This window comes from Spodoptera frugiperda, chromosome 27 (assembly GCF_023101765.2).
Source record: "Spodoptera frugiperda isolate SF20-4 chromosome 27, AGI-APGP_CSIRO_Sfru_2.0, whole genome shotgun sequence".
Lineage (NCBI taxonomy): Eukaryota > Metazoa > Arthropoda > Insecta > Lepidoptera > Noctuidae > Spodoptera > Spodoptera frugiperda.
This window is the reverse complement of record NC_064238.1, coordinates 5,629,122-5,656,712: the sequence shown is the minus strand read 5'-3', so window position 1 is coordinate 5,656,712 and position 27,591 is coordinate 5,629,122. Positions and strand designations below refer to the sequence as shown.

The window sequence follows — 27,591 nt, the reverse complement described above, 5'->3', positions numbered from 1 at the left end:
CTATTATTTTTCCTGATTCAATCAGTCGTATTCGAAGTAAACTTTTATTCTACGGGTTTGAAACCTTTTGGGCTTACTTAGAAATGAATATGCATAAATACGATTTGTATATTAGCTATTGAGTGAATTTAATAATTCTGGGATGGCCCTGCTTTGTGTGTCAATACATTAACAAACATTTCATACACATATCAAGAGGCTCATAGAAAAATTATCCTTAAATTAAATTCAGTCATTCTATGGACGCGACCCATTTGATCCCTTCACGAGTGGACTCGGAAAACCCAGACCAAAGACTTTCAGGATATTGAATTTGTCGGGTTATTCGATAACTGAACAAATTCGATGTACCGTACCCATAGAGAAGGGTCGCTCTCCCCAATAGTTATAATTCAGATAAATCGGACAAATTGAAATTGGGACACATTATCGAAAACGTTGTATGTAGATACGTGCTCTGGGTACTAGTAACGCAATCATTGACCGTGGCTTTGAAGCCTTATGACGTAGGAGTGAGGGCTAATTTTATAGTAGTAATGTCTACTCTTTCAATTTAGGTTCAAGTTGTTTGTTAGCTTATTGTGGGAAGCAACATATGTTCACGCTAGCTCAGTACGACTTTTAACGCGTTGTGCACTAGCTTCACTCGATTCGTTGCGAAAATCCTTTCATGGAGTAGTCAGGCTATTTCGTAATGTCAAACTTTCCACAGTAGCATTATTCATAAATGGAGCATGACACATCCTCCGTTATTCGATGTTCGGCATTGACCTGCGACAACACAATAAGCTCCTTTCACTTTAAAAGGGTATAATTAAGGTCCAATAACTTTTTGTTCGATTCAAAATGTTTTTACAACAGAAAATACTTCAATCTTGTTCGTTTGCCGTTAATTTGTTGTATTTTTTTACTAAATTTGAATAATGATGTTGGATGTTTTTGTGATTGTGATCACGTAGGATATTCCCATTTGAAACTTGTCTATATTCTGATGTCATCTGGATGACGCACACAGATTAAAGAAAGCTTATACACTTCTTTATAATAATGGAGTCACTGTGGGCTGCGACTTGCCAAGATTAGCACTTGGAGATTACTCGTATGACAGCATATTTACATTGATGGTTAGTGACCAGCTGTTGACATGGGATTTTAAATCCTAAGCCACGTTGCCTTCATACTTAATTGCAAAAAATTGGTTCTTATGTAACTTCCTGAAAAACAAACCTAATATATCATTTTTGTTATGTAACAATTCACAAAAACAAGGGGATACTGTTTCTAAATCAAGGTCGTGTGTGGGTTTTAACTGGAAATGTATGTTCCCAATGTTGACCACAACGAAACACATTAGGAGATACTTATTTTGTTTACGGATTTTCCGTCAACTAACAATTACATTTCGATTTGATAGCACGCTTAGAACAGAACATTATTGACAAACCTCTACACATTTTAGATTTTAAGTACATAAATATTTATAAGCAACCAAGCTCTAGAGGAACATTCAATTTTCTTAAACCGATACCTATTCCAGATAGTAATATTCTCATAAATATTAAAGGTTTCAAAAATAACTAATACATATTGGTACTTACTTAGATACTCACACTTTCTTTAATACAAGATCTACTGTGAGAAGAGCAAAAATATGTATTTATTTTTTAACAGAAGTAACATTGATCATGAAGATAAGTAATTTCCGATTGTATTGCTTAACTTATTTCATACAATTAACCTTGATAAGATTGCCAACCGTATTATTGGACAAAGCAATTACTTCCGAAGTTTTTGGAATTACTATGATTATCAATCATTTTGTGTTTATATAGCTCATTTGCAAAATTGCTACTAAAAATACAAGTTCCGGTCGAAAAAACGGTCCCCATCAAGAATTTAGTTTAGCCTTTTGAAGCGGCTTTTATGAAATTACACGACTATGACTTCTATGGGGTAAAGTTTAAAGTTGACATTGCAATTTCGCATTTGAAGTCACCGATCCGTTTCGACGTCACGGAACGCTGCCGTGGTTCCGTGGAACAATTGTGTCGTGTGTGTAGGTACCTGATTATACTACTACAGGATCAAAACGTTGAGTAGTTTATTATGCGGCAGTAACATGTTCCCATAAGAGTAGAATAAACTCAATTTATTACTCGTACGATAATACGATATCAGCTTAACTATGACATTGATAAGGGAATATTATTTTAATTAAAATGTGAAATATTTTTGATACTGAACTGATACGAAATGAGCATATACAAAGCACACACGCAATAGCATTTTAAACGTCAGTCAATATATTCGCATATTATGCGTATTAATTAATGTATGACAACTCAATATGGATTAGAATATATAACACGCACATTGTCTTTGTATTGGAATGAGACTTCTGGGCACATTTCCATGACATTGATGCGGATCTGTACGTTTACTTTGATATTTAGTACCTCGTTCTTTGTATAATGGTACTACGTCATTACTTATTGTATTTCCTACATTCATTGATGACTTTGTAACAATATCTTACATAAATCAAGATTGATATACCACGGTACATAAAACAACAGAACTAAAGTGTCTCAAAAGCCTAAACTGCAACTGTAATGCACATTTCACTAAACTGACACTTTTTGCCAATTAAGATTGCACTTGTTACAACACCAGACACTAATCTGGACTTCGTACTTTCACGTACTGAGATTTTCGAAATCATAAAGCCCCAATATTACATTACGCTAGATGAGATCGTTATTGCTTAATGGAGCACCTTTTAAAGTGTTACCGAAACAAATTGAACGGTCAAGGTCTCTTTCTAGTTAGACACCGTACTATTGTTATATGTTCACACTTTATATTAGAACTGAGAACCATGCAAGGTAACGTCTGAAATTGGTGTGAAGCATGAAAAATTTATAGATGACCGTTCACATAAATACTTACAGTGTTATTTTCTTGTCGGTTTGTTTGTTGTTTAACCCGCGAACACAATGTATTTTCTATTGTGTCTCTTAAACCAGCAGATAAGAGGTTTAATAGCAATGAAATAGTAGCCATATGAGTGCTAATATAAATTAAAATAACGTAACCAATTCAATTTTAAACTTGACCAAAGACCATCACTTGGCTCTTTGTATATGTATAACACGATATCTAACCACTATTTATCGCTTAATAATAACGTTTAAAACGCGAATTCGACTGAAACTTAATTTTGCAATGGTCTTCACCAAATAAGGGACAGTTGTAAGGTACCTTAAAAAAATACAGTTATAAAAAACATGAAAACGTGATCTTCATATAAAAAAGAAAATTGATTGCTCTTGCAAGTCATTTTACAAGTCCATAAACACGATGGGTTTCTACCTGTTAGATTATAAGTAAGAACAACTTTAATATATAATTGGTATGTATATGTTGGTACTGAGTCATTTGTTTGGTTCACTAGTAGACTTCATTCAAAGGATTTGGAATTGAAACTTCTCAATGAATCCGATGAATAGGACGTACATAGGTACGTACACTTGAATGGAGAAGACTCTTGTCATTCTGTTCTGTTCATTCATTGAAGAAGAGATGCGGACATTAAAAAAAGATAATGTGAAATTAAACAATTGTCTTGGTAGTTGATCATATTGTGGATATGATGGAAACGCGAGATTTTGAGTTTTATTCTCAAGTCGGTTATAAAGTTGCTGAGTATTGTCTTTTCAGAAGTTAAAGTGATTTTAAAAAAATAATAATAATTTCAAGATCAAATTCACCGAGAGCAAAATTTGACGTTCACCAATTAAAAACACATTGCATGATTACAACACATTATCGTGAGTATTGTAATTAAAATATCAGCAATTGTACAATCGATTGTTGTGAACGATGTAAATGATTTATTTATTGATTGTCTCGCAAGATGTCGTTCAAGGGCGTCATGCTTGGTGAAGCAGACACTTCCACAATAGTCAATTCTTAAGTACTTGCAATCGTGTCATCTGAATCACCTGACTATTGATTACTATCTGTCGTCATACCTAAATTAGCAATTTAAATAATTTCCGGCACAAAATATAAAATATCTACCAACAAAATATTTATAAAAACTTCCAAACTGATAGGAGTATCATTAAAAGTACATTACTCGATTCAAATTCATGTTTAACGACCTAAATGTTTTAGTTTGATCAAATATTATATCTTTGTACTAAAACGTTCGGTTTGTAAAACTGCATATTCAAGTTGGTCTCATTATACTCCCACTGCCGTGTTCAAGGACATATCCTTTACAGCCGGTATACGAAACGGCAATGAACGTCGAACAAAACAATGTGTGTTTTATAACAACACACACGTGAAGTCTCTTGTTCTAGATTTGCAGAAAACAGTTATCTTCGGTTAGACTGACGCTGTACGTTCCGATCTGTTGTGATTACCCACCACGCGACACCTTATCATAGATAACAATCACTCCCATCTCAGTATCGTACTGTACTACACTGTTCCTGATTTAGATTTATTCTATTCACGTGTTATTCTTATTTAAATTATGAAACAAGTTATCTATTAGTAACTTTGAGTGAAAACTGTCCACACAAGTGACTATTATGATGCAGTGATGTAATGCGTTGTGTTGTTATTTAATTGCAATGTTTATAAATATATAGACGAGAATAAATACTAGGGACATGGCTTCCACGGCAATTATCCTGTTAAAGTAGTACACAGTGTAGTACCTATCGTCCCAATTCAAAATAATTACATATATAGATGAAATAACAAAGTTATAATGTACCGGCAGGTAAGCAATATCTCCACGTCCCTATAACTATATGTGACAAAATAAAAGTTTGTTTACCTTCGACTCTTGCATCTCCTTTTCAATTTCAGGTTCGGACACTTTTTAAACACAGAAAACGAAACACCATCTAAAAAACCCATGACCGTTCATTTAACATCACATATTTATCACAAGAGTGGAGGTAAAGTAGTATTTTATCACAGATGTTGTAGTGCGCTAGTGTGGCGGCATGCGCCGTGACTAAGCGATTAGCGCGAGCACGGAGACTGTAGGCCTGCCGGCATCAGCGGGCCCCGCGGAGTCCGCGCGACAGCTGAGCGCGTCGCCTGTTCGCTCTCCACGTCCCTGCACGTTGCACTTCACTGAACGTGCCGCGTTCACTAAGCCACTACTGCATTTTTTCGTGACGTACTGCAGGGTTCCCTCGTGCGATTATTCAAGTAGTCACCGCGACCGCGTCACACCGCGTGCCACTGATCTCGTCGCTGAGACATGTGTTAGCTCTGCGCGCGCGCTCACCTACGACTACGCCGTGTCGCACGATGACAGTTAACATTTAAACGGTTGTTTTATTTAAAGTTAAATATGAGACCTTCTATGTCGATTTTACTTCCATACTGTCACATAGCGACCATACCATCAAATTAATTAACAAACATTTTATGTAAGTACACGCTCGTTGAAATTGTTTGTTTTTGGTAAATATTTGAAGCATGATACCCAATTATAATTATCTTAACTGCAGGTGCTTTGACTGAAGTGGTGAATAGGCAGTGTATAACGTAAATGGGTTGCTACTTTCTATGAGTTCACTTGTAGTTGTAAGTGCATTACGTGGTGAATTATCAATGTTATACTAATATTGGAAAACATCGCACTGTCTATATTTTGGAACAACATTACTCACACATACTGTGGTGTCTACGTATGTTTCTATTTAAGTGTGACGAATTGTAAATTCTAGACACTGTTTCACCACTCTGTTAATAGGTAACTAAATTCATCGACTATGACTGTCTCTGGTATAAGTTGAAGAAGATCGCCAACTAATATATTTTAGTTCTTAGAACTCATCGTACACAATGGGAATTTACTATTGTATATATTTGTTATGACCTCATTTCAGTTACCTTAATATTACTACAATTATAAATATAAGTGTCCACTTAAATACAATTGTAAATTGATTAACCATGAACCTTATACTTAAACATTTCTTGTAACTTAAATATTCATCGTATTTATCTTTTTAATAATACAGAGTACATTTATTTTATGTTTGAACAATTATTACGTATGTGTAATAAATCTCCTTTTCTATATCTAGGCCGTATTTTATTGGAAACATAGTACTTACGTACACACATGCATATTTTATGAGTTTCTAACAACTTGAAACATAAATTAGGAGTATATGTTTTCCATTACTTTTGTGGCATAAATCTTTAATAAAACCGAGTTTTAATTTAACCACTATTATTTACCTTCTAGATTCTCGAGGGATCGAACAAAGAAATGTTTTATTTATTAAGTCTGCCATTCACTGTTGTTTGTGTGAATAAATAAAATATAATATCTTGTTTAATTAAAATATCTAATTTTTATACACCAGTAAGCTCGACGGTATCAATCGACTTGCATACGTCGACATAAAATCGCCCAATTTGGCCAACTATCAATAAGTACAACGAAAACGACATCATTAAAATCTGTCAAGCCGTTTAGGAGATGAACGTACAGACATGAGCGCAGTCAAGACATCTAGATAGAAATAAGAACAGTAAGTACAAACACAGGCAAACTAGAACTTATGTAAATTAAGATATCAGATTTAAAATTCAAGATAAAATTGTGACATCATACCCATGAGTCACAAAGTAACTTGTTAAAAATAGTACCGGTTTACCTCATTAGTGGTTACAAGTGGGATTACTGAAATAAAGGACCTGAATTTGATAGGGTCGAGCAAAATATTATTGGAATTTCCGATTTCTAAAGGGTCCTGAATATGAAGCAGGAATTCTAAAACAGTATTCGGTAACACATTCGACAATACCATGACACACGGACGTGTTACGTCATAGCAAACGCCAAATAATCGAATAACAATTGATCCACCTTACTAAAATCGAAGGTCCAAAAACTAACGTGCATATATCGAATGATTTTTTTTATTTTTATTTATATCGAATGTTAATCATTCGACGATACCCAGATTTTTTATAAGTACTGGTGCGTGTTGTTGACGAAATGGAAAAATACAGTATACCTATTAGTATACTGCTTTTTGTACATTATATTAACTTTTGCCTCGTTGGCCGAGTGGTTGCAAGTGCGGGTTTGTTGTTGTTGTCAATTGTTGGGACGTTTTTGGTTTTTCGAAAAATTCTCAGTAGTAGCACGGAGTCTGGAAATGTGCCCGGTATATGGCAATAGACTCACCACCTATTACATGGGACTTACAACATAAATTGTGAAAAGTGGGTGTACATTGTATAGTGCCATTACGTGCCATAATGTGCACCTTTGCCTACCCCTTCGGGGATAAAAGGCGTGACGGTATTGTATATATTAACTTCTGTCGACCCCTTTGTCATGTTATGTCATGATGTCATGTCAAAAATGGAACTGTTCACTTGAACCCTTCCTTTGATATAATTGTAACAAAGCACAGCTAAGTTTCTGATCAATTCTTTGTTGGCCTTTTGTCAAACTAAACTTCTTTGCAAACTGGTGTCAAAGGTCTTAAAGAATATTCAATAGGGATTTCAATATTCAATTTAACGGATATATAAAATGGTACTGTCATTGAACTTTAATTGCTTAAAAAGTTAGAAACAAAATGTTTCAAAACTTTAAAGGACTCTAACTTCTGTTTCGTGGTTGTGCAATATATTTTTCAATAGCAAAATAGACATTTAATTGTTTTTTTTTTTAGTTCGACATATTATTCATAAGAATAATCGTCTTTAATAAAAATTTGTTCAATCTGAAAATCCAGCCTAATCCTGTTTTTTTCCAAGTGATCACGAATAAATAATGACACAACATCAACGTGACGCCTTTTACCCCCGAAGAGGTAGACAGAGGTGTACACAAAGCACGTAATGCCGCTATATACAATGTATACTTACTATTCACCATTTGTGTTATAAGTCCCTTGTGGGTGAATCTATTCCCATATTCCAGACTCCGTACTACTACTGAGATTTTTTCGAAAAACTAAAAAAAGCCTAGTATTTCTTTGCTCGACCCGGAAATCGAACCCGAGACCTCTTGTCGAGTCGCACTTGCGACCACACGACCAACGAGACAATCATAAATAATGATGTATAATATACCTATTCCTGTACAATACAGATGTTTTGTTAATGTAATAATTTTCCAATCAACATTTAGTAAATCACCTGTCACAACTTGAAACAAACATATTAACGTTGATGCACCTTCATTAGCTAAGTTGTTAATGGACATGTTCCAGGAGGGAACAAGCCAGCCATTTTGCGTAATTTGTCATGTCGACAACATCCAACGGACTGCTTGTCATCCTGAACGAGATTATCAATAGTTGAATGAATTGGTAGTCGAGTGGTTTCAACATAGGAACTATATATGTATAGTACGACAAACATCTCAAATATTTTCACCGATATGATGATCAAACTTTTTTTACAGGATAAAAAAGGGGGCAAACGAAGAGATGATCACTTTTAATGGTAAGCAGTGAGTAATACATAATTGTAACCCTGATCATAGGTAATACGAATGTATGTGTACTGTGTAGATAATACGAGTACATGAACATACTTAGCCACATACAAGTTGCTACAACCAAATTAATGTAATTACTGGACGTCGACATCCCTAGAGGGTAAGGACTTTGCCTAATAAGTGCCTATCTAGTCTAGCCAGGTCTCGAGACACTATGTACTGTCGTTCAGTAAATGCAACACATATAAATACTACATAAAATATTATAAATAGTTGCCTAGAAGTTCAAGAATAATGCCATGAAGTATGATATACCGCACGAGTTATAACGTCAATGACTTCATTAATAAGGATTAGTAAAATAATGTTTATTTATATAGTTATTTTTCGTAGCGGTAGATACCTATATAAGTTGTTAGAAACTAAGTATTCATGCATAAAAAAAAGATTTACAAAGGTGAAATAAGAACTACTTAAAAGACATTGGATAACGTAGGGCCCACCTCTCATTAGATATAAGATACCCCTCAATGGATAGGCATTCTTATGCAGAATAAAACTTAGTATTTACAACTAAGATCAAAACTCCCATTACTAAATGTCTATAATAATTGCAATTCTCATCATCTAATGTGACTCTTTAAGTAATATTTTGACTTTGACGACATACAATAAGTAAACAAAATGACAAAAACAACACAATGATCCAGCAAAATAAACAAGCTAATATCTTATTTCTTTTTATTTAGTATGTGGCAAATGTCTAGATGATTTATTACATACGATCACAATCTGACTTAGGTACAAGTCGCACAGCTACAGGAGTGTTGCAACGCATTGACTTGCAGATCATTGCATTCACTGACGTATCGACTGAAGATTGCAATTTCATTTCACGCCGCTCTTTCATAAGATTTGAAAGCCTACTGCTTTGAGTATCGAGTCAGCCTGGAAATCGATTGAAAGTATCGATACCGTACTTATACGTTGTGTTGGACTAGTTTACGAAAAAGCAAAAATTCTCTTTGAGCCTTTTCCACTAATATAGCCATTACGGCGGAAAAATTCAATATGAATTGGAGATGTTGCTAGAACGTTCGACTATATTTGATTTAATGGACTATTGAACGTGGTTTGGATTTAAACCGTACTAATACTTTCAGGTTTACTTTTATAAAAGCTAACTTTACATTCAATAAAATTATAAAGTATTTTAATTCAAATAACTCGGGTTGTGGTTTGTGGCTCACAGCCAAACATCTCGACCTCGAAACTTAAACTTGACCCTTATTCGTAATTACCACTTATTTGGAAATACATCGATAAATTCCTTATTTAATTGGGCTATCAATAACTCATATTAAGGGCCTAATTTGATTGATGTTAACAAAAAACCTAATGATAAGTAAATAATTTCCAGAATCGAATTAACTATTGTCCGATTTATCGAATCATAACTCGTTGGTACTCGTATATTGGTATTATGAACTGGAATTGGAATTTTACGCATGGAATTTTACCGTTTATAAAAGAGATATTTTAGAAAATACCATATGAACACAAAATATTTTTTGCTTAACATGTCAAATACATTATCATGTATATGAAATCCATAACAGCTACAATCCTGCTTATCTCTCTGTGCAAGTAGAACGTAACGTTTCATAAACGTTTATATTTACGATTACGAAATCTGAAATGCTTAGAACAATTTTGCTCAACCAACATTTTATTAAAATAACTTTTTCAGCTGCCATTATTAGATAAGTACGTTTCGGCTTTGTTAAAGGGCTTTTACGAAAACAAACAGTTTTACAAAGCCCAGTCCATTACAATCTTATTACCTACCTACTCATAATTTTGAATTTAAGTAACGTTTTTAATTCACTTTTTCAGTAAAGCTGAGGTAAGTAATATTAGATTACAAGATTTGGTACTTTATTTTCATGAAAAATAATAAGAAAATATAAGTATTTTATTCCCTGAAGGCTCAGGGGCAAATACAACACACATATCTAACACGTACGGGTGTTATAAAGTAGGGACTCATTTATTTTTATGTCGGAACACAGTTCTAGGCTTTTACATGAGAGTTTAAGAATCGGACAACTCAGTAAGAAACTCTTCACTCGATTACGAGATGGAAACGAATTAAATGCATTTCTCATATAAGTGAACAAACTCTGTAACTATGCATATTCTTATAAAAATAAAAATTTCTATCGAATCTCTTTCGAAATCATAGCCTTAGTCTAGCCAGTTGTGCTTTCGACCACTCGACTTACAAACTTATATCGCGATAAAAACCGACTAAGTATGGAACAAGTTCAAGTGGGCAACCTTGAAAGTTTTATTTCTGGCCAGTTTATAAGATATCCGGCTGCGGTAGCTTCCTTATCTGAGTTTAGCTTTAATATCTACGCTTTACAAACGCAAATATCTACCGAAATATTTCATTCTAGATTTACTTTTGAAGATAGATATAAACTACGGAATTTAGGTATAATATACTCTTGTTACTTAGTCTTCAAGACTCCTAACGTAAATAACTGTTGCACTACAATCAGTTTAGACAAATATTTTCGACTATACTCTTAAAATGAGGAAAACTAAACGTTTTTCCAATCCCAGACTTAGTTTATTTTTACTTACTTACATCTAGGTATGTAACTACATACTACATTTAAACATAAAAAATATGTGACCCTTATAACGTACACATATTACGTTTTTACAAAAGTAATTTCACTTCCTTAAAAGCATACATCATAGTTCTGTGTTGTGTGTTCATTTATTATCTAATTAATTCTAAAAACATAAAGCAAAGTACAGCAAGCTTTTATTAAATGTTTCGCGAAGGCAACCGATGTGTGCAACATGAGTGCACCGTTTATTAAATTCTGAATAATATTTCTCAACCTCACCTGGGTCGGAAGGCTTGTTATGAAAATGTAGATGTAGCATGAGGCATTACACTGAGACGGTGACTTTCATTTCAGCCAAATTTGACGGCAGCCCCGCAATATCGAAGCCGTCACAACTTATTACCAGATCATTTATAACTCGGTGAAATCAATTCATTAGAAGCATGGTTGATGCCGAAATTCTATACCTTCCAATTAAAAATATAAAATAGATGAAGAAAATCTTTAATGACTTTTAGAGACAAAGATAGAATGCTTTACATTTAGACTTTGGTCTACTAAATATGTAATTTGCAAACTTGAAACTTCAGTGACAAGAGCGTTAAATATGAATAAGCTAAGTTAAGAATGCTAGTAGCTTAAGAATAACGAGTCTCTGTAGTTGTTCGCAGAAAAGTAAGTAAATTAAATGTTTTATCTCCGAAAACTTTGTTGGTAAGGGAAATAATTTCTGAAGATTACCGTCTAAATTTTTTGAAACCCTTAAAAAAGCTACAACTTTGAATCAGTTTTAAGAAATCTTCCAAAGCTAATGGCTTTTACTCTTTATTTTAGTAATCGAAATAGAACTTTGAGACATAAACACTTTTAATATTTAATTAATATAAAAACATAAAAACCAATACTGTAATACCTATTAAACTGTATTTAATATATTTAAGTACAATTAAATAATAACGATCAACCTTCACAACAAATTTATAATACCTCTTAAAACATTATATCATTTTAATGCCAATAAAGAAATGAAAGTAAACTTTACTCCTGTTTTATTAGGTTCGTAATTTCAGTGGCAGTAATGCGTTATTAGTTAATTATTCGAGGGTAATAAATCGTTTTGGGAATTAATGAAGTGAATGTGATAGAATAAATAATAATAAATCAAAGAGCAGCGGCGGCCTTACCCATTGCGAGGCTCCGGGCGGCAGGTCTTTGCGAGGCCCTTTGTCCTTCGTAAAAAGTATGTGATGCGAAAGTAGGTCTGGTTGTTTGGTTTAGGTACTTGTTATGTTTGACGAGAAATACTAAAGTTATACAAATAAATAAAATTTGAGTTTTAAAAGATTTTACTTTGAAAGATTTGCAAAATTAACAAATACAGAGATGATACATTTTAAAATTGATGTTTGCGACTTTTCCTAAGACTAAAATTTTTAATTATAAAATACTTTTTACAAAAAAATAATCCGATTTCACTAAAAAAGTTAAAAATAACTTTAATTTCGGAAGTCGGTGTAACAAACAAATAATAGCGAGAAACACCGAGAAGTCGGATTATTTTTTTGTAAAAAGTATTATATTTCACACTTTTTAGTTGCGATACTCAGTATCGCAACTAAAAAAACCGGCCAAGTGCGAGTCGGACTCGCTCATGAAGGGTTCCGTAACAGCAAGTAGATGACATAATATAAAAGTTGTAAAATAACTTGGTTTTACATAGTGTTTGTATGAACGACAAAGTTATATTTGCGGTTTTTGAAAATGTTTTATTTCTCAAAAACTAATAATGATATCTCGTTCAAACCAATTTTCGTTGTTGGTTTCCATTGAAATCTACAGCATATATTTTTTTTAGTTTTCTCACTCTCTTATTTTAAAAGTTAGAGGGGGGGGGCGACACACATTTTCCACTTTGGAAGCGTCTAACTTTCAAACGATTGATTTTGACGAAAAATGGTTTTAGGAACCTTAATGTCTTTTTTAAAGACCTATCCATAGACACCCATCACGGATATGTTAGCGGAACTGATTAAAAAAAAATTTTTTTTTGAATCAGTTCCATGTATGGAGTGTCTTTTTTTGAATCAGTACCTTTAATTTTTAAATTTATTGATTTTTATTCAAAATTCGAATAGCGGTTACCAAAATACATCATCTTACAAATTTTCAACTATAGGCCCAACAGTTTCGGAAATAAATGGCTGTGACATACGGACGGACGGACAGACGAACAGACAGACATGACGAATCTATAAGTGTTCTGTTTTTTGCCATTTGGCTACGGAACCCTAAAAGTCGGTTAAAATTCTCTATCTCAATAACTACTTTATTTATTTGTATTGTCACAGTCACTTAATTAACTTTATTTTGATTTCTATGTGAGTATAAAGTTCCATTGGCCATTTCTGGTCTTCTTCATCAGTTCCACCTCTTCAAAGGTTACTTTTTGACTGTAAATGCTTCAAGTCTAGATGAATATACCAACATTACTATATAGTTCCCTATAATATTTGAAGAGTTCCCTCGATTTCTCTAAGATCCCATCATCAGATCCTAACTTGGTGACAATGGGACCACCTCAGAACTATCTACTTTCGAACAAAAAAATAATTTTGAAAATCCGTCGACAAATGACGGAGTATTCGATGACAAACATACAAAAAAAAAAAACATACAAACAGCCGAACATAGTACCTCCTCCTTTTTGTGAAGTCGGTAAAAACAGAATAATCTAACGAATGAGCTACGTCATTTTCGATGGAAAGAATAACAAGGGCTGAAAGCCGATCTTGTGTCATCGAATTCCTCAAATATGTTTTAAAGATTTTAAGCCTCGAAAAACTCCTTTCAGCAGACGCAACTGTAACAGGTGTGGTGGCAATAATTCTCAGGACTATTTCGATAGTGGGGTAAACTTCGGTTAATTTTTTTTCCATTATGTATTTCAGCACCGAGATAATGTCGTCGTTTCCTTCATACACACGAATGAACATATTCAGTTCTTCGTACAATTCATGTCCATCAATATCACATGATTCTCCTACTGTCATAGATATTTGCAAGTCGCTGCATCGTTTCAAAAGTTCACTATCACTAATTTCCTTTAATCTTTTTGTATTATACATGAAACCAAATATGCTCTCATGGTGTTTAAGTGCCTCAAACCTAGGATGACAGCTTGCGCGCACGTTGTGGACAATAACATAAAAATAGTTTATTTTGAAAATCTCTTCCGCATTCAATTCATGAACTTCAATTCAATTTTGCAACAAATGCGTTGGAAGTACACTGCCAAGACATTATTGTAAAATTAAAGCTGTTTTAGTAATTTTAATGGAATTAGTTAAGTAACTAACTTTATTTTAATTTACCGCTATGTTATAATCTGAATAAGTAGGTAATTAAGGATCAAAATAAAAAGTTTTAAAAAATCTATATTTTTTTAAATTTGCTTGGGTTGTGTAGCGCGAGGCCCTTGCAAGAGCGAGGCCCCGGGCGATTGCCCTGTTCGCCACCCCCTAAGGCCGCCTCTGTCAAAGAGTATCTAACTATTCAGATATTATGTTAGCTTGACTTTGTTTAGACCTATCTACCTCCATAATGGAGATATGTTCCGAACCATTTACATTGTTTACGGTAACTTTCGCTTATCAGTTTTTGGGTAATCATCCAAAAACTAAACGTATATAAAGTTATAGTTTTGTTATCAAAAATATCGTCTGTTTTCCGCAGAAAACTTCGCTATTTACGTCACTAAAATGTTTTAGTTTTGTTATGTAGTCAAGTAAGCCAGTGTTATTAATAAGTTGTTGATATTTCGATTCAAGATAAAGGATCTGATTTACATTAAATTAACATGTTACTAGGTAAACTAATGACGGAAGATTCTGTGTTTTTATATGTGGCCTTAGCATTTTTAAAGTTAGATGGTACGTAGATAATGTGATAACTTCTAGAAACAATATGCAACGTCACGCCTTTTATCCTCGAAGCGGTAGGTAGAGGTGCAAATTGCGGCACGTAATAATATGAATACCATTGTACAATGTACCCACTTTTCACCATTTATGTTATAAGTCCCGTGTAATAAGGAATGAGCCTATTGCCATATACTGGGCATAATTCTAGACTAAGTACTACTATCCAAAAAAGAAAATGCCCAGTAATAGTTTGTCCGACACGGGAATCAAACCCGAGACCCCTTGCCCGGTAGATAGAGTGGTCGTAATTACGACCACTTTATCAACGAGGCAATCTGCCTAGAAACAAGTTGTATTGAAACCTTTTCAATGATTAACTTTAGCACCTGAGAACGACAGAAAGCCGTGTCAAAATCTACTATGTAGATTGGTGCCTAATTCCCTCAAATTACAAAGAAATTCTTTTCTTGATAAAAAAGAATGTAGAGGTAAAGCTCTGAGTCTTAATTCATTAATTTACTCGGATTAATTAGACGATTCAAGAGTATTTTACGAGGATGGAGCGAGGTGTTTATTGGGGCAAACGCAGCTGGTTCTTTCAAATTGTCGGAGCGCTGCTGAACTGACGTCATTACATTGATCTATAAGAAAAAGTAATCGTTTTGAATTAAAATGAGTTTATTTGGATTCTGTTTCTTAAATGTTCCACTGTTTTTAATTGTTTTGTGAATCTGATTTATGGTTTCTTTTAAACTACGTATTTTTAACTTTCTGTGTTAACCCAAAAACCCCTCAAAATGTTACCAGTATCTATGTAAAAACACGCAATATACTAAGATTTTTATTTTACTTTTATCTTGTTCAATAAAATATGGGTTCTTACGTTTCATTGCCGTTCTCAGTGCGTCTGTGACCAAACAAAATTTTTCATAGGAAGGTACCAAATGTTAAAATAATGGTACCCGATACCAGTAGTAAGTCAACACTTAAAATAACAGTTTTTTGGTAAAAATGTAAAGTAGGTGTTTTTGCTGTGTGTATAGATCTATAAGCTACTTATGGTCATCAAGCCGTACAAACGAAAAACACCTGGAGGCTGTTAAAAGCTGAAACTTTCTATCATTTTCAACTATTAAGACATACTATTTTAAGACATAGATATATTTGACAAATGTTTGTACATATGACGTTCAGTGTGTTCCGCTTTTGATGCCCTGGGCAATATACGCCCCATATGGTAAAGTTGGAATGTCACAAGTACTCAACGGCATATAACCAAAATAGTGGGGTGTAAAAGAGCCATAACGTGACTTTTTATAGATTTTCCGATAGCTTTTAGCCTTTGTTTTACTGTCGTCATATATTTTTGAATATATTTTCGGGTAATCTTGTGTTATACACCCTTAATTTATTATTCACAAGGATAAATATTCCTCTTCCTATAGTAAACACTTCGACTTTTTTTCCTAGGACCAATGTCTAGTTTTCCTTAATATAAATAAGAGCAACTGTGTTGAAAGGGGAAAACTAAATTATATTATTAGGCACAAAACGCTGACACTAAGTTATTATTAACAATGTTATAATCCAAAAACCTAATAAAACTACACGTGACACATCGATCGTACTGAAAAAAATCCCAATTTAAAAAAAACTGCGGATGCGCTTAATGTTAAAAATATATATTTTGTATCATAAAACATTGGACAAGAAGTCGTCGTTCAAATAAAAATAGTTTTTCTACAACACACATTACAGACGGCTTTGTCTCATCTTAAAAAGTATAAGTATCTGCTTTTTATAGTAAAATAACTCGTTAACTAAGTAGGGTTATAAAATTACAGCGAGACAAGTCGGTGAGGGTGACACTGACACTTAAAAACCATATTGCGGCAGCTACGACGTGGAAATAAACAAATGCAAAGCTGCGCTGAGTTTATTTTTTCTGAGGGGTGTAAATGGCAACCACAACGCCCGCAGACATTTTTATATAAAACCACTAACATTTTAATACGACATTAATTGTTATAGCTGTATTTCATAATGCCTTAAAAACATTTCATGATGATGCTTCGCCTGTATTTTGGGGATAAGTACTCAGAGATCTGCCTATTTATTAGTTACTTATGTATATTAACTAACATTGTTCACTGGTGTTCCCAAAACTACAAATGGTATATGTTATTACCTACTGAAAATAAGTTCCATTTTCCTCGTAGTTAATTTATAATGCACTATATTACCTTTGTTATAAGGTAGAAAATGCCAAATATTCAAGATTTAAAATAGATTCAAATACCTAAATAAAACGTTAGAATACTGAATTCAAATCTCAAAATTTCCCGTTCGTAAATTCAAGTCCGTATTGACTGACAATAACTCGATTTATATATTGTTTCACTTGAATACGAAATCATTTATCTATAACGAAATACATTTCGGTCGTAGAGACTGCTTCGGGTGGGTTTGCCTTGCCAATGTTGAGGGCTTGACGATTTCGAATTTGATTCCTGAGTCGAAAAAAGTATTAGCTTTTTGTTTAAGGGGGGTGTGTCATCTAATGACTTCTCCCGCCTTGGGTGAGATGAGCGGGGGTGTTAGACTCTTACTGACTAAAACCACCCCGTTCCTACTCCTGCTTTTCGAGCCGGAGCCCCGGTAAACCTGCTAGGCAGTCTGCAGCTCCGGGTCAAAGTATTAGGCAGTAATACTAAAGTCTACAAATACGTTTGATTTTTAGTAGATTTGTTCTCTATTAATACATAAGTATATAAAATAGGTCAACCAATTCAAATAAATACACCACATTACATTAGAAAAACATATTAAAAAAATATTAAGGAAAAACATTGTCACCTCAAAAGTGATAAGGAAGTGCCCTGGTGTTTACAAGGCATCATATGTTACGCTACCTCGCGTGTTTTATGCTTCTAATACACTTACCAGACCCAAACATAAGTGTATTAAGTGCATAATAAATTATGTTGGCGATGCAAAAACCATTACAGGAAGACAGACAATGTTTCTCGTTTCAACTCCCTTTTATAAGTTACTCTAAGAGTTTATTACCTACAGAATAAACACGCAAGCACTTAATAACATCTGTAACTATTATTGGCACCCATGTCAAGGTTTGGACTTTTATGAACACTGAAAAGGAATATTATATACAGCTGTGATTCGTTAAAATAAATAGGTAACAGATATTATTATATCATTAATCAAAATGTTGCGATGGATGGCTGACGATATTTAATTAATTAATATAAATACGCAATCATAGTTAATTTAGTATAATTAGAATTTACACATAGGTACACAATGACACATATTGCATAGCATAGCTTATAGGTAAAATACTCGCATGAGTAATATTATAAAAATAGTGTGTTACTAATTTAAATATTAATATTTAGTCAATATTTTACGCTGATAGTCTATTGTAAAATTTATTGCATCCACGGAATTTATTGGATAACAAAAATCCGTGTAGTAGGTACTCGATTTATGAATTTGCGTAAAACAATAAACTGGCCCAACCAGCTATCTGCCAAATATTTCAATCCAACAAAGAGAATAGAAAATGGCCGTTTCTATAAACACCAACAAAACATTACAATAAATCTGTTCCCCAAAAGATTCGACGAATGAGGATCAGTTAGTTGAAGAACAGTTCGTTTTACAATTCAAACTAAATTAAAACTTTAATAATAAATTAATCCGTTCTGAATTGGAAATGAACACCGATTATCTTGTGGTCAACAACCGCTTACTAAAGCTAGGCCAACAAATTGCTTTTACCAACAGAACAATGTATCCATTATTTATTAATGCTTATTATACCTATACAATATATCACTCAATTACAAACGGAGATCGAAAGATACTACTAAAATATATTTTGTTTTCCTAACCTTGGAACATTGAACCGAAACTTGCCACCCTCGTCCGCCTTTGGGATCAATTTTTAAACCAAAATGTATAAATTGATGAAGCAACTGTCAGTTTCCGACCTTTATTAAAACCTTTATTTGATTTTACGTAAAAACAAGACGTTGTTTTTGTTACCTTTAGGTAAGTTATTGGAGATATAAGGCATTCACCTTTTGGACTCTTTTTGGGAGTTGGTAGACAGAGGTTAGAGTTATTAGGCTATAGAAAAAAGTTGAAAGCTGTCGGGGATTGAATGAAGCACGTACGAGTTGAGCGAGCAGGGCAGGCATACGTTAACGTATTTTATATGCTCACACAATGGTGTCGTTAGTGGTGGCAGGCGGCGCGACCCTGCCTCGGCCGGAAACCACAAGCCAACGCGCGTTTTGCACTATTCTGAACACTGAACACTACTGCCATCTGTTGCTACCGCCATAATTAATGGACGTATCATACGACGTTATTACAACTACATTATTCGAGAATTAGTCTGTACTATTTTCTAACCCCGCATTATTGTGTTAAAGTGTTAAAAGCAAATAATTGTATCGTGGCATTCTTCCCATTTTTCGTAGTATACATTTACTAAAAGAAAACCACAAATACTTACGGCAGCAGTCTCAATCAGATATACCAACACATTTTTAACTCAGTTACAGTTGTGAGTCCGTATCTGGATAGCATTTGTACCTAGAAATCTAGTTCTAAGTCCCTTAGGCCTAAGTAATAAGTGTCTAATAATAAACTCTCAACAAAAGTATCATTCAGTGTCTCAAAACTATGAGCGTAACAAAAGTTTATGGGCCAATAAATACGTCAGTCTGTCAAATCTGGTTAAACGTTCGTATCAGTGTACAGAAGAATCTAAAATTACGAGCTATAAAATGGTGCTCGAGCAAACATTCTTTGTACTACATTTATAGTATTTGTCAGACGTTAGATATCGTTATCGACAGACGTGCGCAGGGTAACGCGGTTATTAGTTTAAGTATAGTAAAGCCAGGCAGCCATCGAGAAGGCCGGCAGGTAATAATAATTATTATGCACAGACGATATCGAGTGGTAGTCACTTGATATTTCGGCAATGGAGTGGTTCGAACAGCTCAATAGCGTACAACGAGGTCTCGATTGGTAGTACAATTTAATTTTCCATCACGATAGAGGATGTTCCGCAGCCGACGCATTTCACTTTGATTGAACTCCGCTCTACTCTCATTCCACTCTCAAAATATTCCATATAGAGCAATTTTGTTGATGTTCCTATAATGTAACCGATAAGTGACGTAACATGTAATGAAAAGCCGCTTGGGATTTTCATTAAACCGTAATCAAACTATGTACTTAACGATCAATCAATCAGAAATAGCTTTGTTAACAACTTAGGTAAATTGTGATAGGGAGACCTTTGATAATATCACTACTCATTATGGAATCAGTTAAAGATGTATGCTGGTTGACAGATTGAAGTAGAATGCCCTACGGACAGGAAACTAATTGATTTAGTAAGTTCAAACTCAAGCCGAGCCGATCCATTCCCATTTCGTGTGTATTAAATAATTCATCCAACTAAAGTTCTCGCACTGACCGCCGTAGCCCCAACCTTCCAAGTTTGAGAGATTGTGGGAGGGTAAAAATGCCTTTTATGTATTTCCCTTTGAATGTTCGTAACGAAATTAAAGGTAACCTCTTATCGAATAATATCTTTCGTATCATAATATTATAGTTGTAGGTTTTCCAATATTCATAATCTAGAGCGGACCTGAATATTTTATCTCGTATATTACAGCCACCTAGTTACAATAAAATGTTTAACGTGGTTTACTATTTGAGAAGTAATCCATTTAAAATGTAAATATAGTGGGCAGGTAGAGTTGGCGGCGCGGCTCGTTTCGTACCTGTTGCCGTGGCGTGCGGGAGTGCGGCCGGCTACGCAGCTCTCCGGGGCTCCTACAGCGCACACGTGGCTAGAATGCCAATTGGCTTTTTGCCGGATGTCGGTCTTTGTTCACATCGCACGTCCATATCCACGCACAAGTTGCACGATTAATCATAATTACTCAGACGATGTGCAGACAGTTGTGTAACGAGCATCTGTTAAGTAAGTTACGGGTCGTGCCCGCCGTATACAAACACATCTTACTTGCGAAAACAAAAGGGAAGATAAGCCAATTTTCCCCAATAATAGGCTCATGCTATTGTTGAAAAGAGTAACCGGCCTATAATTTGGACAGGTGCTAGACGTCAGGGGTTAAGTGGTCTACATTCACTGATTGACCTCAATCTTCTAACAATACGGAGCGGGCGGCGGGTCGCGATTGTGGCTACCGTAGCTGATTAATTGCGAGCCGAACCCTCGATTTTGACATTGAATATTATTTTATCAATCGTAAATGTGGAAATACTAATTTTGCAATACATTTATTATTACATCTTAACATTTAATTTACTATTGGTTTATTTCGATGTGTGTGTGATAAGTCTTTTAGGGGACTAGGAGATACACTTGATTGAGAATTACTGCTTGTTATTTAGTAAATAATAGTTCATGAAAAAAAAATGTTCATCTTTAGTTATACTTACACCTAAATGAAAAAAATGTACTTGTATACAACATAGTGTACCATAGGGTTTAAGTAGAGTTCACTTCACTATCTATTTTAGAAAAATATTTAAGGTCGCTTCAATTTATTATTAGCTGTTAAACGAAGGATAAAGTTAAATAATATTCATAAACTAATAAGTACAGACCTGATAACTCTGTAGGCAATTTTAGATTTTCTCTTAAATCTTATGGCGTGTCGTCTTCGAGCCAGGGCGGAGGCGCCCGCGAGCAGCGCGCTTTGAGCTTCGCTGTCGCTGCCGGCTTCCTCGCCACTTGAATGCGTCTGCAGCGTGTGCTTGACGAGCGCAGGCTTAGGCTTCGAGCTGCCTGCGGAGCCCCCGCCCCTGCCCCAGGACAGCATGGAACTCCGCAGGGACCTGAGAGTCTCCGTTGTACAGCCCCTCTGACTGGCCCGCCACCATACAACAACATATCGGCGCACCGACACACAACCGCTATCCACCCCACACACCGGTCACTGACACTGTTCACCATCAACTTCACACAAACATCGCTCCACTCTCTACATGCTCCACTAGAGCACACTGACGTCACTGGCTTTTGTGGAAGTCTCGGACAGGTGAGTAAGCACGTGGTTCAGACTACGCAAAGATAGAGAGCAGTGAGCGTAGTGCGCGCGCGGCCTGCCCCCATCATTATCACTGAACAAACACCGGTATCGGCAGCGCATACATTAACGGCGATCACGCATAAATGCGGGTGACATATATTTTGTTTTATCTATAGCTAAACAAACAAGGAATGAATGAATGCCTTTTATTCACTGTCATTAATATCTAAATCTCTCACCATTGGGATTGTCACGGATATACGGATAAACCAGTTAATAACAATGCAAGTAATAATCACGTTTGCATTTGCAACTAATTTACAACTGAAACCACGTTAAAAAGTAGTTCACAAAAAATGGAATAACATCTCACGTTTTATGTTATAACACAACACAGTCAGTAGTCATGAGTCACGGTGACAACTTATTCGACCTTCATAGTCAATATTAAATCAAACTTAATACAATGTTATAATAGCACAATAGTTTATATCTTCAGAGCATTGAGGTAAATATTTACACAAAAAGCACCATTTAATGGATTAATGAACTAAAATGCTTCAATAAAGCTCAGAACTCCGATGTTTTAATCGTTTTTAAGTTCGACAGAACTGGTTTTAAGTAGGCATTAAACAAAAAAGAAAATAAACTTTAGATCGTTGCACTGCGCCGTCTTACTACCGATATTCACACATTGATACACATGATCATGTAATGTAATTTTCAGCACACAATTACTGTCACGGTCAGCAGGAAGACAAAACATTGGGTGTTCACAGTCTGTGGACGAGGTTAAACGTGTTCCGTACGGGAAACATACGCGTAAACTAAAGTGTGTGAGTATGCGCGGGCGCCGGCCGGCCGCGTGCCACCGCGTCTCGAGCGCGTCGACTCTCGCGACATTTGCGCCGAAATAGAAATGCTTCCAGAGCCACGTCTGCACCAGACCAATTCTCGACAGTCTGTAACCTTGGCGGATGTTAACCTCTGTGTGAACCAAAACTTACATCGAAACAATTTACATCCATTTACATAATTACAGAAACTTGTAAAACAGCTTGTTAAACTTTAATATTGCATAATTGAAATTCTTGTCTATTTAAGGTGATAACCAGTGATATTTCTGAATGTTTAAATCCTTGATAATACGAAATTACATAATGTTAATAAATCAGATTTTACATAAATAACTAAGTACATAGTTTAAAATGAATAAGTACAAAATAAACGAAACGAATAACTAGAGTCAACCTCTACACAAACGAGCGAGAAAAGTGTGGTTATTAAAAAACTTTGCGCCTACTTTTTAACCTAATTCTGGGATTTGAACTTGGGCAGTTTACTCTCACCAAAGCGTTATTTAACGCAGTCTTTGGATTTTGTTGCTGAAGTAAGAGCAATAAATAAGTAGTTTTATGAAACATTAAAAGTAAACCTAGTCTTATTAAGCTCGTTAGATATTTTTACGTCAACAAACTATTCTGTAGTCGCGTCGTCGCAGCGTCCTGAGTGTGACCCATTTAGAGGTGATACGAACATTCATACTTACATGAATATACCTATAACATAATAATAATATATTCTTTACTCACTTATGCTTCAACTTACATTGCGAAGAGTAATAATTTCTGCTACAACAGACGCAGTTAATGATCAGCTACGCCGAGTCCTCTTTAGACAATTCATAAATTAATATGAACAGTTGAAATGAAATAATGTTTATTTTGATATTTACTTCAATTTCATAATATCTTCTCACACTTGACTAACCGACAGACAGATCAATATTCCTCTTAAACAACACCAGACACTTAGAACGTTGTTAAAAAGTCCCTTGTAACCATCATCTGAGCTAACAAGTGAGATTAATCGTGTGCTAGTTTGTGTGATCGATCACTCGGATATTGGAAAGTAAAGAATTCACTCCAGAGAGGAATCCCATGTTATCACGGCGTCTCGTTCCAAATTGAGACTAATGTAGTTTTAAACGATATTTTATCATCAATTTGTCACAACGCTCACGATACAGTCACTCACATGACAAGGTATAAATAAACGCGAGTATCTCTTTTTAAAATGCTTCAGTATTTTATATTATTGCGTGACATCTGTCCCAACCCCTTTTTCTTAACTTAATTTATGTTAATGTCAGCCAAGTAAAGTCTCTAAAGGAGATTTAGTCGTGCTTAAATTAAACGATTTATTTTGCTACGTTTACCACGTCCTTTGTATCATCTTCTGAATTATCTGAGGACCTTAAGGGAGTGAGCGACGTATGAAAATGATTAAATCTTAAACTTGGCAGGCACACATTCCATCATTTGAGAATATTTAAATACAGAGCCAGCTGTTAGGCATTTATAAGTCAAGGTGAAACAAAAGAACTTTATACCCGCGTAATCCTACACAAGACAGAGAAGTTATTATTGAAGCTATAAATTCACCTACAACCTGCCCACCTAACTCAATCTAAACCGTTCTATCATTAATTCTCTACGTCAAAGTTTCTGAAGTATTGTACGGAATACGAAAGTAAGTTACAAAAAAATACTGGAAGAAAAAGGTGAATTCCCTATAAATAAAAAGTAAATTGCTTAAGCAACGGATTAGTAGGCACAAGATTCTCAAGAGAGAATATTAAATAAGATAGTGGGCGACTGTTGGCCGGTTAATTAGACGGTCTGCACCTACCGACTACAAATAGAACGATATCACATTAAACTGACTACATTGCTGCACTAACGGCTAGCCTATTTGTAAAACGTAGTTTTCGTGTCAGTATGGGCAGTCATTAACACGAAATGGCCAAACATTTTATTTCTTCACGTTTACTCTGACACATGTAGCTACATCAAGAAACAAAGTACCTCTTGGGGATTTGCTACAAAATATTCGAGGTAATCGAGAAGGGTTGTGCACTGAACAAATTTAGGAAAAGGGGTCAGTAAAAATTCAGAGTGAAAAGTTTTGTTGGCGTTAACGAAGCAAGAGAGCATTCTTCGGTTCCCGGAATAATTAATTGAAAATGTAAATGAACGAAACCAAAACCAGAATACTGTAGAATATAAAGTTGGCAGATAGGAAAATAAAACGTTGAGAAGATAACAAAACTAAGACGCTGCTTACAATGAAAATACTCGTAGTCTGATGGAACATTTTAAGGTAGAGGTAACTAAGAGCGATGCTTAAAGTATCTATTAAAAGGAAATCCCAGGGGACTTTACACTCAATGAAAGAACATGAATATGTTTCTCCGGGTGTTACAGTCGTACAGGCATAGACTGTACTATTTTTATCTAGATCTTGGAATCACACAATGTTACAATTAATACCTACCTACTCATGGAAAACCTATTTATTACAATACCATTGTTTACTCTCTGACGCAAAAACTAATATTTATATTTTCACTAAAAGCACTTGAGAATTTATAGTGAAATATATATCGGAAACAAGTTAAAAATACATAGCCAATTTTCCTCAAGCACAAAATGTGTAAAATAACGTAACTGCAGTTGAAATTAAGTAACAATTTTATGCGAGTGGAATACTTTCGGAAGTCGGTGCCAAAATACATTAAAATCAATATGAATGCACACTGCAAGCAAGAAAATCTTTTCCTCTACATTGAATAAGTAAGTGAAAGTGTTTATGTGTGTAGAACTACTTAAAGAAAAAGTAAAAAAAAGAATTGTCTCCAAAGTGCGTATGTAACGCCGGTATAAATGTTTAAAACAATGTTTTGTCACATGGATCGATTCTCGTCCATTTATAAAATAACATTTCCTACAAACTACACATTTTACAGTTGAAATAAAACAAAAAGTTGGTCATGTACTGAAGTTCAAACTGTTTCAGTTATCACACGGTTGCTTTTTTTTCGTAAATAAAACTGTACCAGCATAACAAAGTTATTCCGGCCGGTAGTTGCCAGTTATTTTTTGATACGAATGAAAAGTTTGCATTAAAATTTCCACGATAAATATTGATCAAATAACGTTTTTCATTTTTTGTCGACAATGCACTTAACATTATAATTATTTATTTACGTACTCACTAAGTACCTAAATTGCAGTTGTATGGTATATTATTCAAATATATCGTTAATTCAGAGTCCAGCCACTTAACAATCAACTATTTTTGAATTTTTAAAAGGTCAAAATCCCATTCTGTCTTCCGTCCTATTTCCAAATGATGAATATAAAAACAGAAACCCAAAAACCAGCTGTATTCTTTAATTTATGTTACTTCATACAAAAAGCCAAACACATAAAGATGTCATAATCTGAAAATAATGACCGAAGTAACGATGAAAATACAAATGTAGCAAGGTAAACATTACTTTTCACAACATTGAATCACATGCGCCTTTAGCCGCACTAAGCCTCTGTCAAACATAATAGGGTTACAGAGCCGAGTGGCACTTGAAGGCCAGCCATGTGATTGCATACGTCTAGTTCCGTAGGTATATCAAACGAAAACTGACGTAGTTCTGACGTAAACGCTACGTAGACAACGATCTCTGAATATTTATCACTTTTACAGATGGAGGAGCGCTTGTGTTAACAGATTTAGTATTAGCAATCGATAGTAGCACTATTCACACGTCAATTCTTGTGTCGGTGGCCAAAAATAATGAAGCTAGCGGGCTGAGCACGCGACATTTAGCGTGGAGTGCGCAGGCGCCGAGGGGATATCCAGGACATTTGCCAACTGATAGAGCTATATATAGACCACAAGTATGCGCGTGACCGACCACTTCGGGTGACACGTCTATTTTCAGTGCGTACAATAAAATGTTCGCAAGATAAACACGGAAGAAATTACAACATTCTTGACATTGTTCGCTGTGCCTAAATACTTTTGTAAGTTCTGTTTTGATGGGCAGATGTCGTTACTGTATAAAAATAAACAGATGAAAGCTTTCCATATAATGTTCTACTAGTATTTAGTTTTATATTTACTAAAGCTTATACTGTCAGTCCAATAGGTTATAGATATACGATATATCTTTGAAATAGATCAATATCATGCCTAAATGTAAAGAAATATTATACTATTTTAATTAAAAGAAGAAAGTTTATTCACTTCGCCTATTATCGATACAAACAAAGACATTATGACTACACATGTCACCACTACAAGTACCTACCATATGTTGCCAAATCAAAACAAAACATTGTTACATCGAAATATAATTCTATTTTAATCCCTTGATCAAGTACGTGACCACTTCCACACTGTAAACGAACATTTGTAAAAAAAAAACTGAACCGCAATCGAATTCACGAATTTATTTTATGCATCGACTGTTTTTCGTTTACACTCATAATAATTCTCGTAACGTAGTGCATGGCATGGTTACACTTAAATGACATTAATAACAGAAAATCTTTTGAAGGCAGTCGTTA

The 27,591-nt window shown here is 34.7% G+C and overlaps 1 protein-coding gene across 17 annotated transcripts in view; it reads right to left on the bottom strand.

Moving 5' to 3' along the window:
- LOC118263915 (eye-specific diacylglycerol kinase) overlaps positions 1–27,591 on the bottom strand; it is a 148,086-nt gene that overhangs the window by 56,914 nt on the left and 63,581 nt on the right. The window contains exon 1 of one of the 17 annotated variants that reach the window (XM_050705479.1): positions 21,756–23,131. The exons of the other annotated variants lie outside the window; for them this stretch is intronic. Coding sequence (XP_050561436.1) covers positions 21,756–21,970 — 215 coding nt within the window. The 5' untranslated portion in view covers positions 21,971–23,131. Of the gene's footprint in view, positions 1–21,755; positions 23,132–27,591 lie in introns of those variants that run through there. 17 annotated transcript variants of the gene reach the window in all.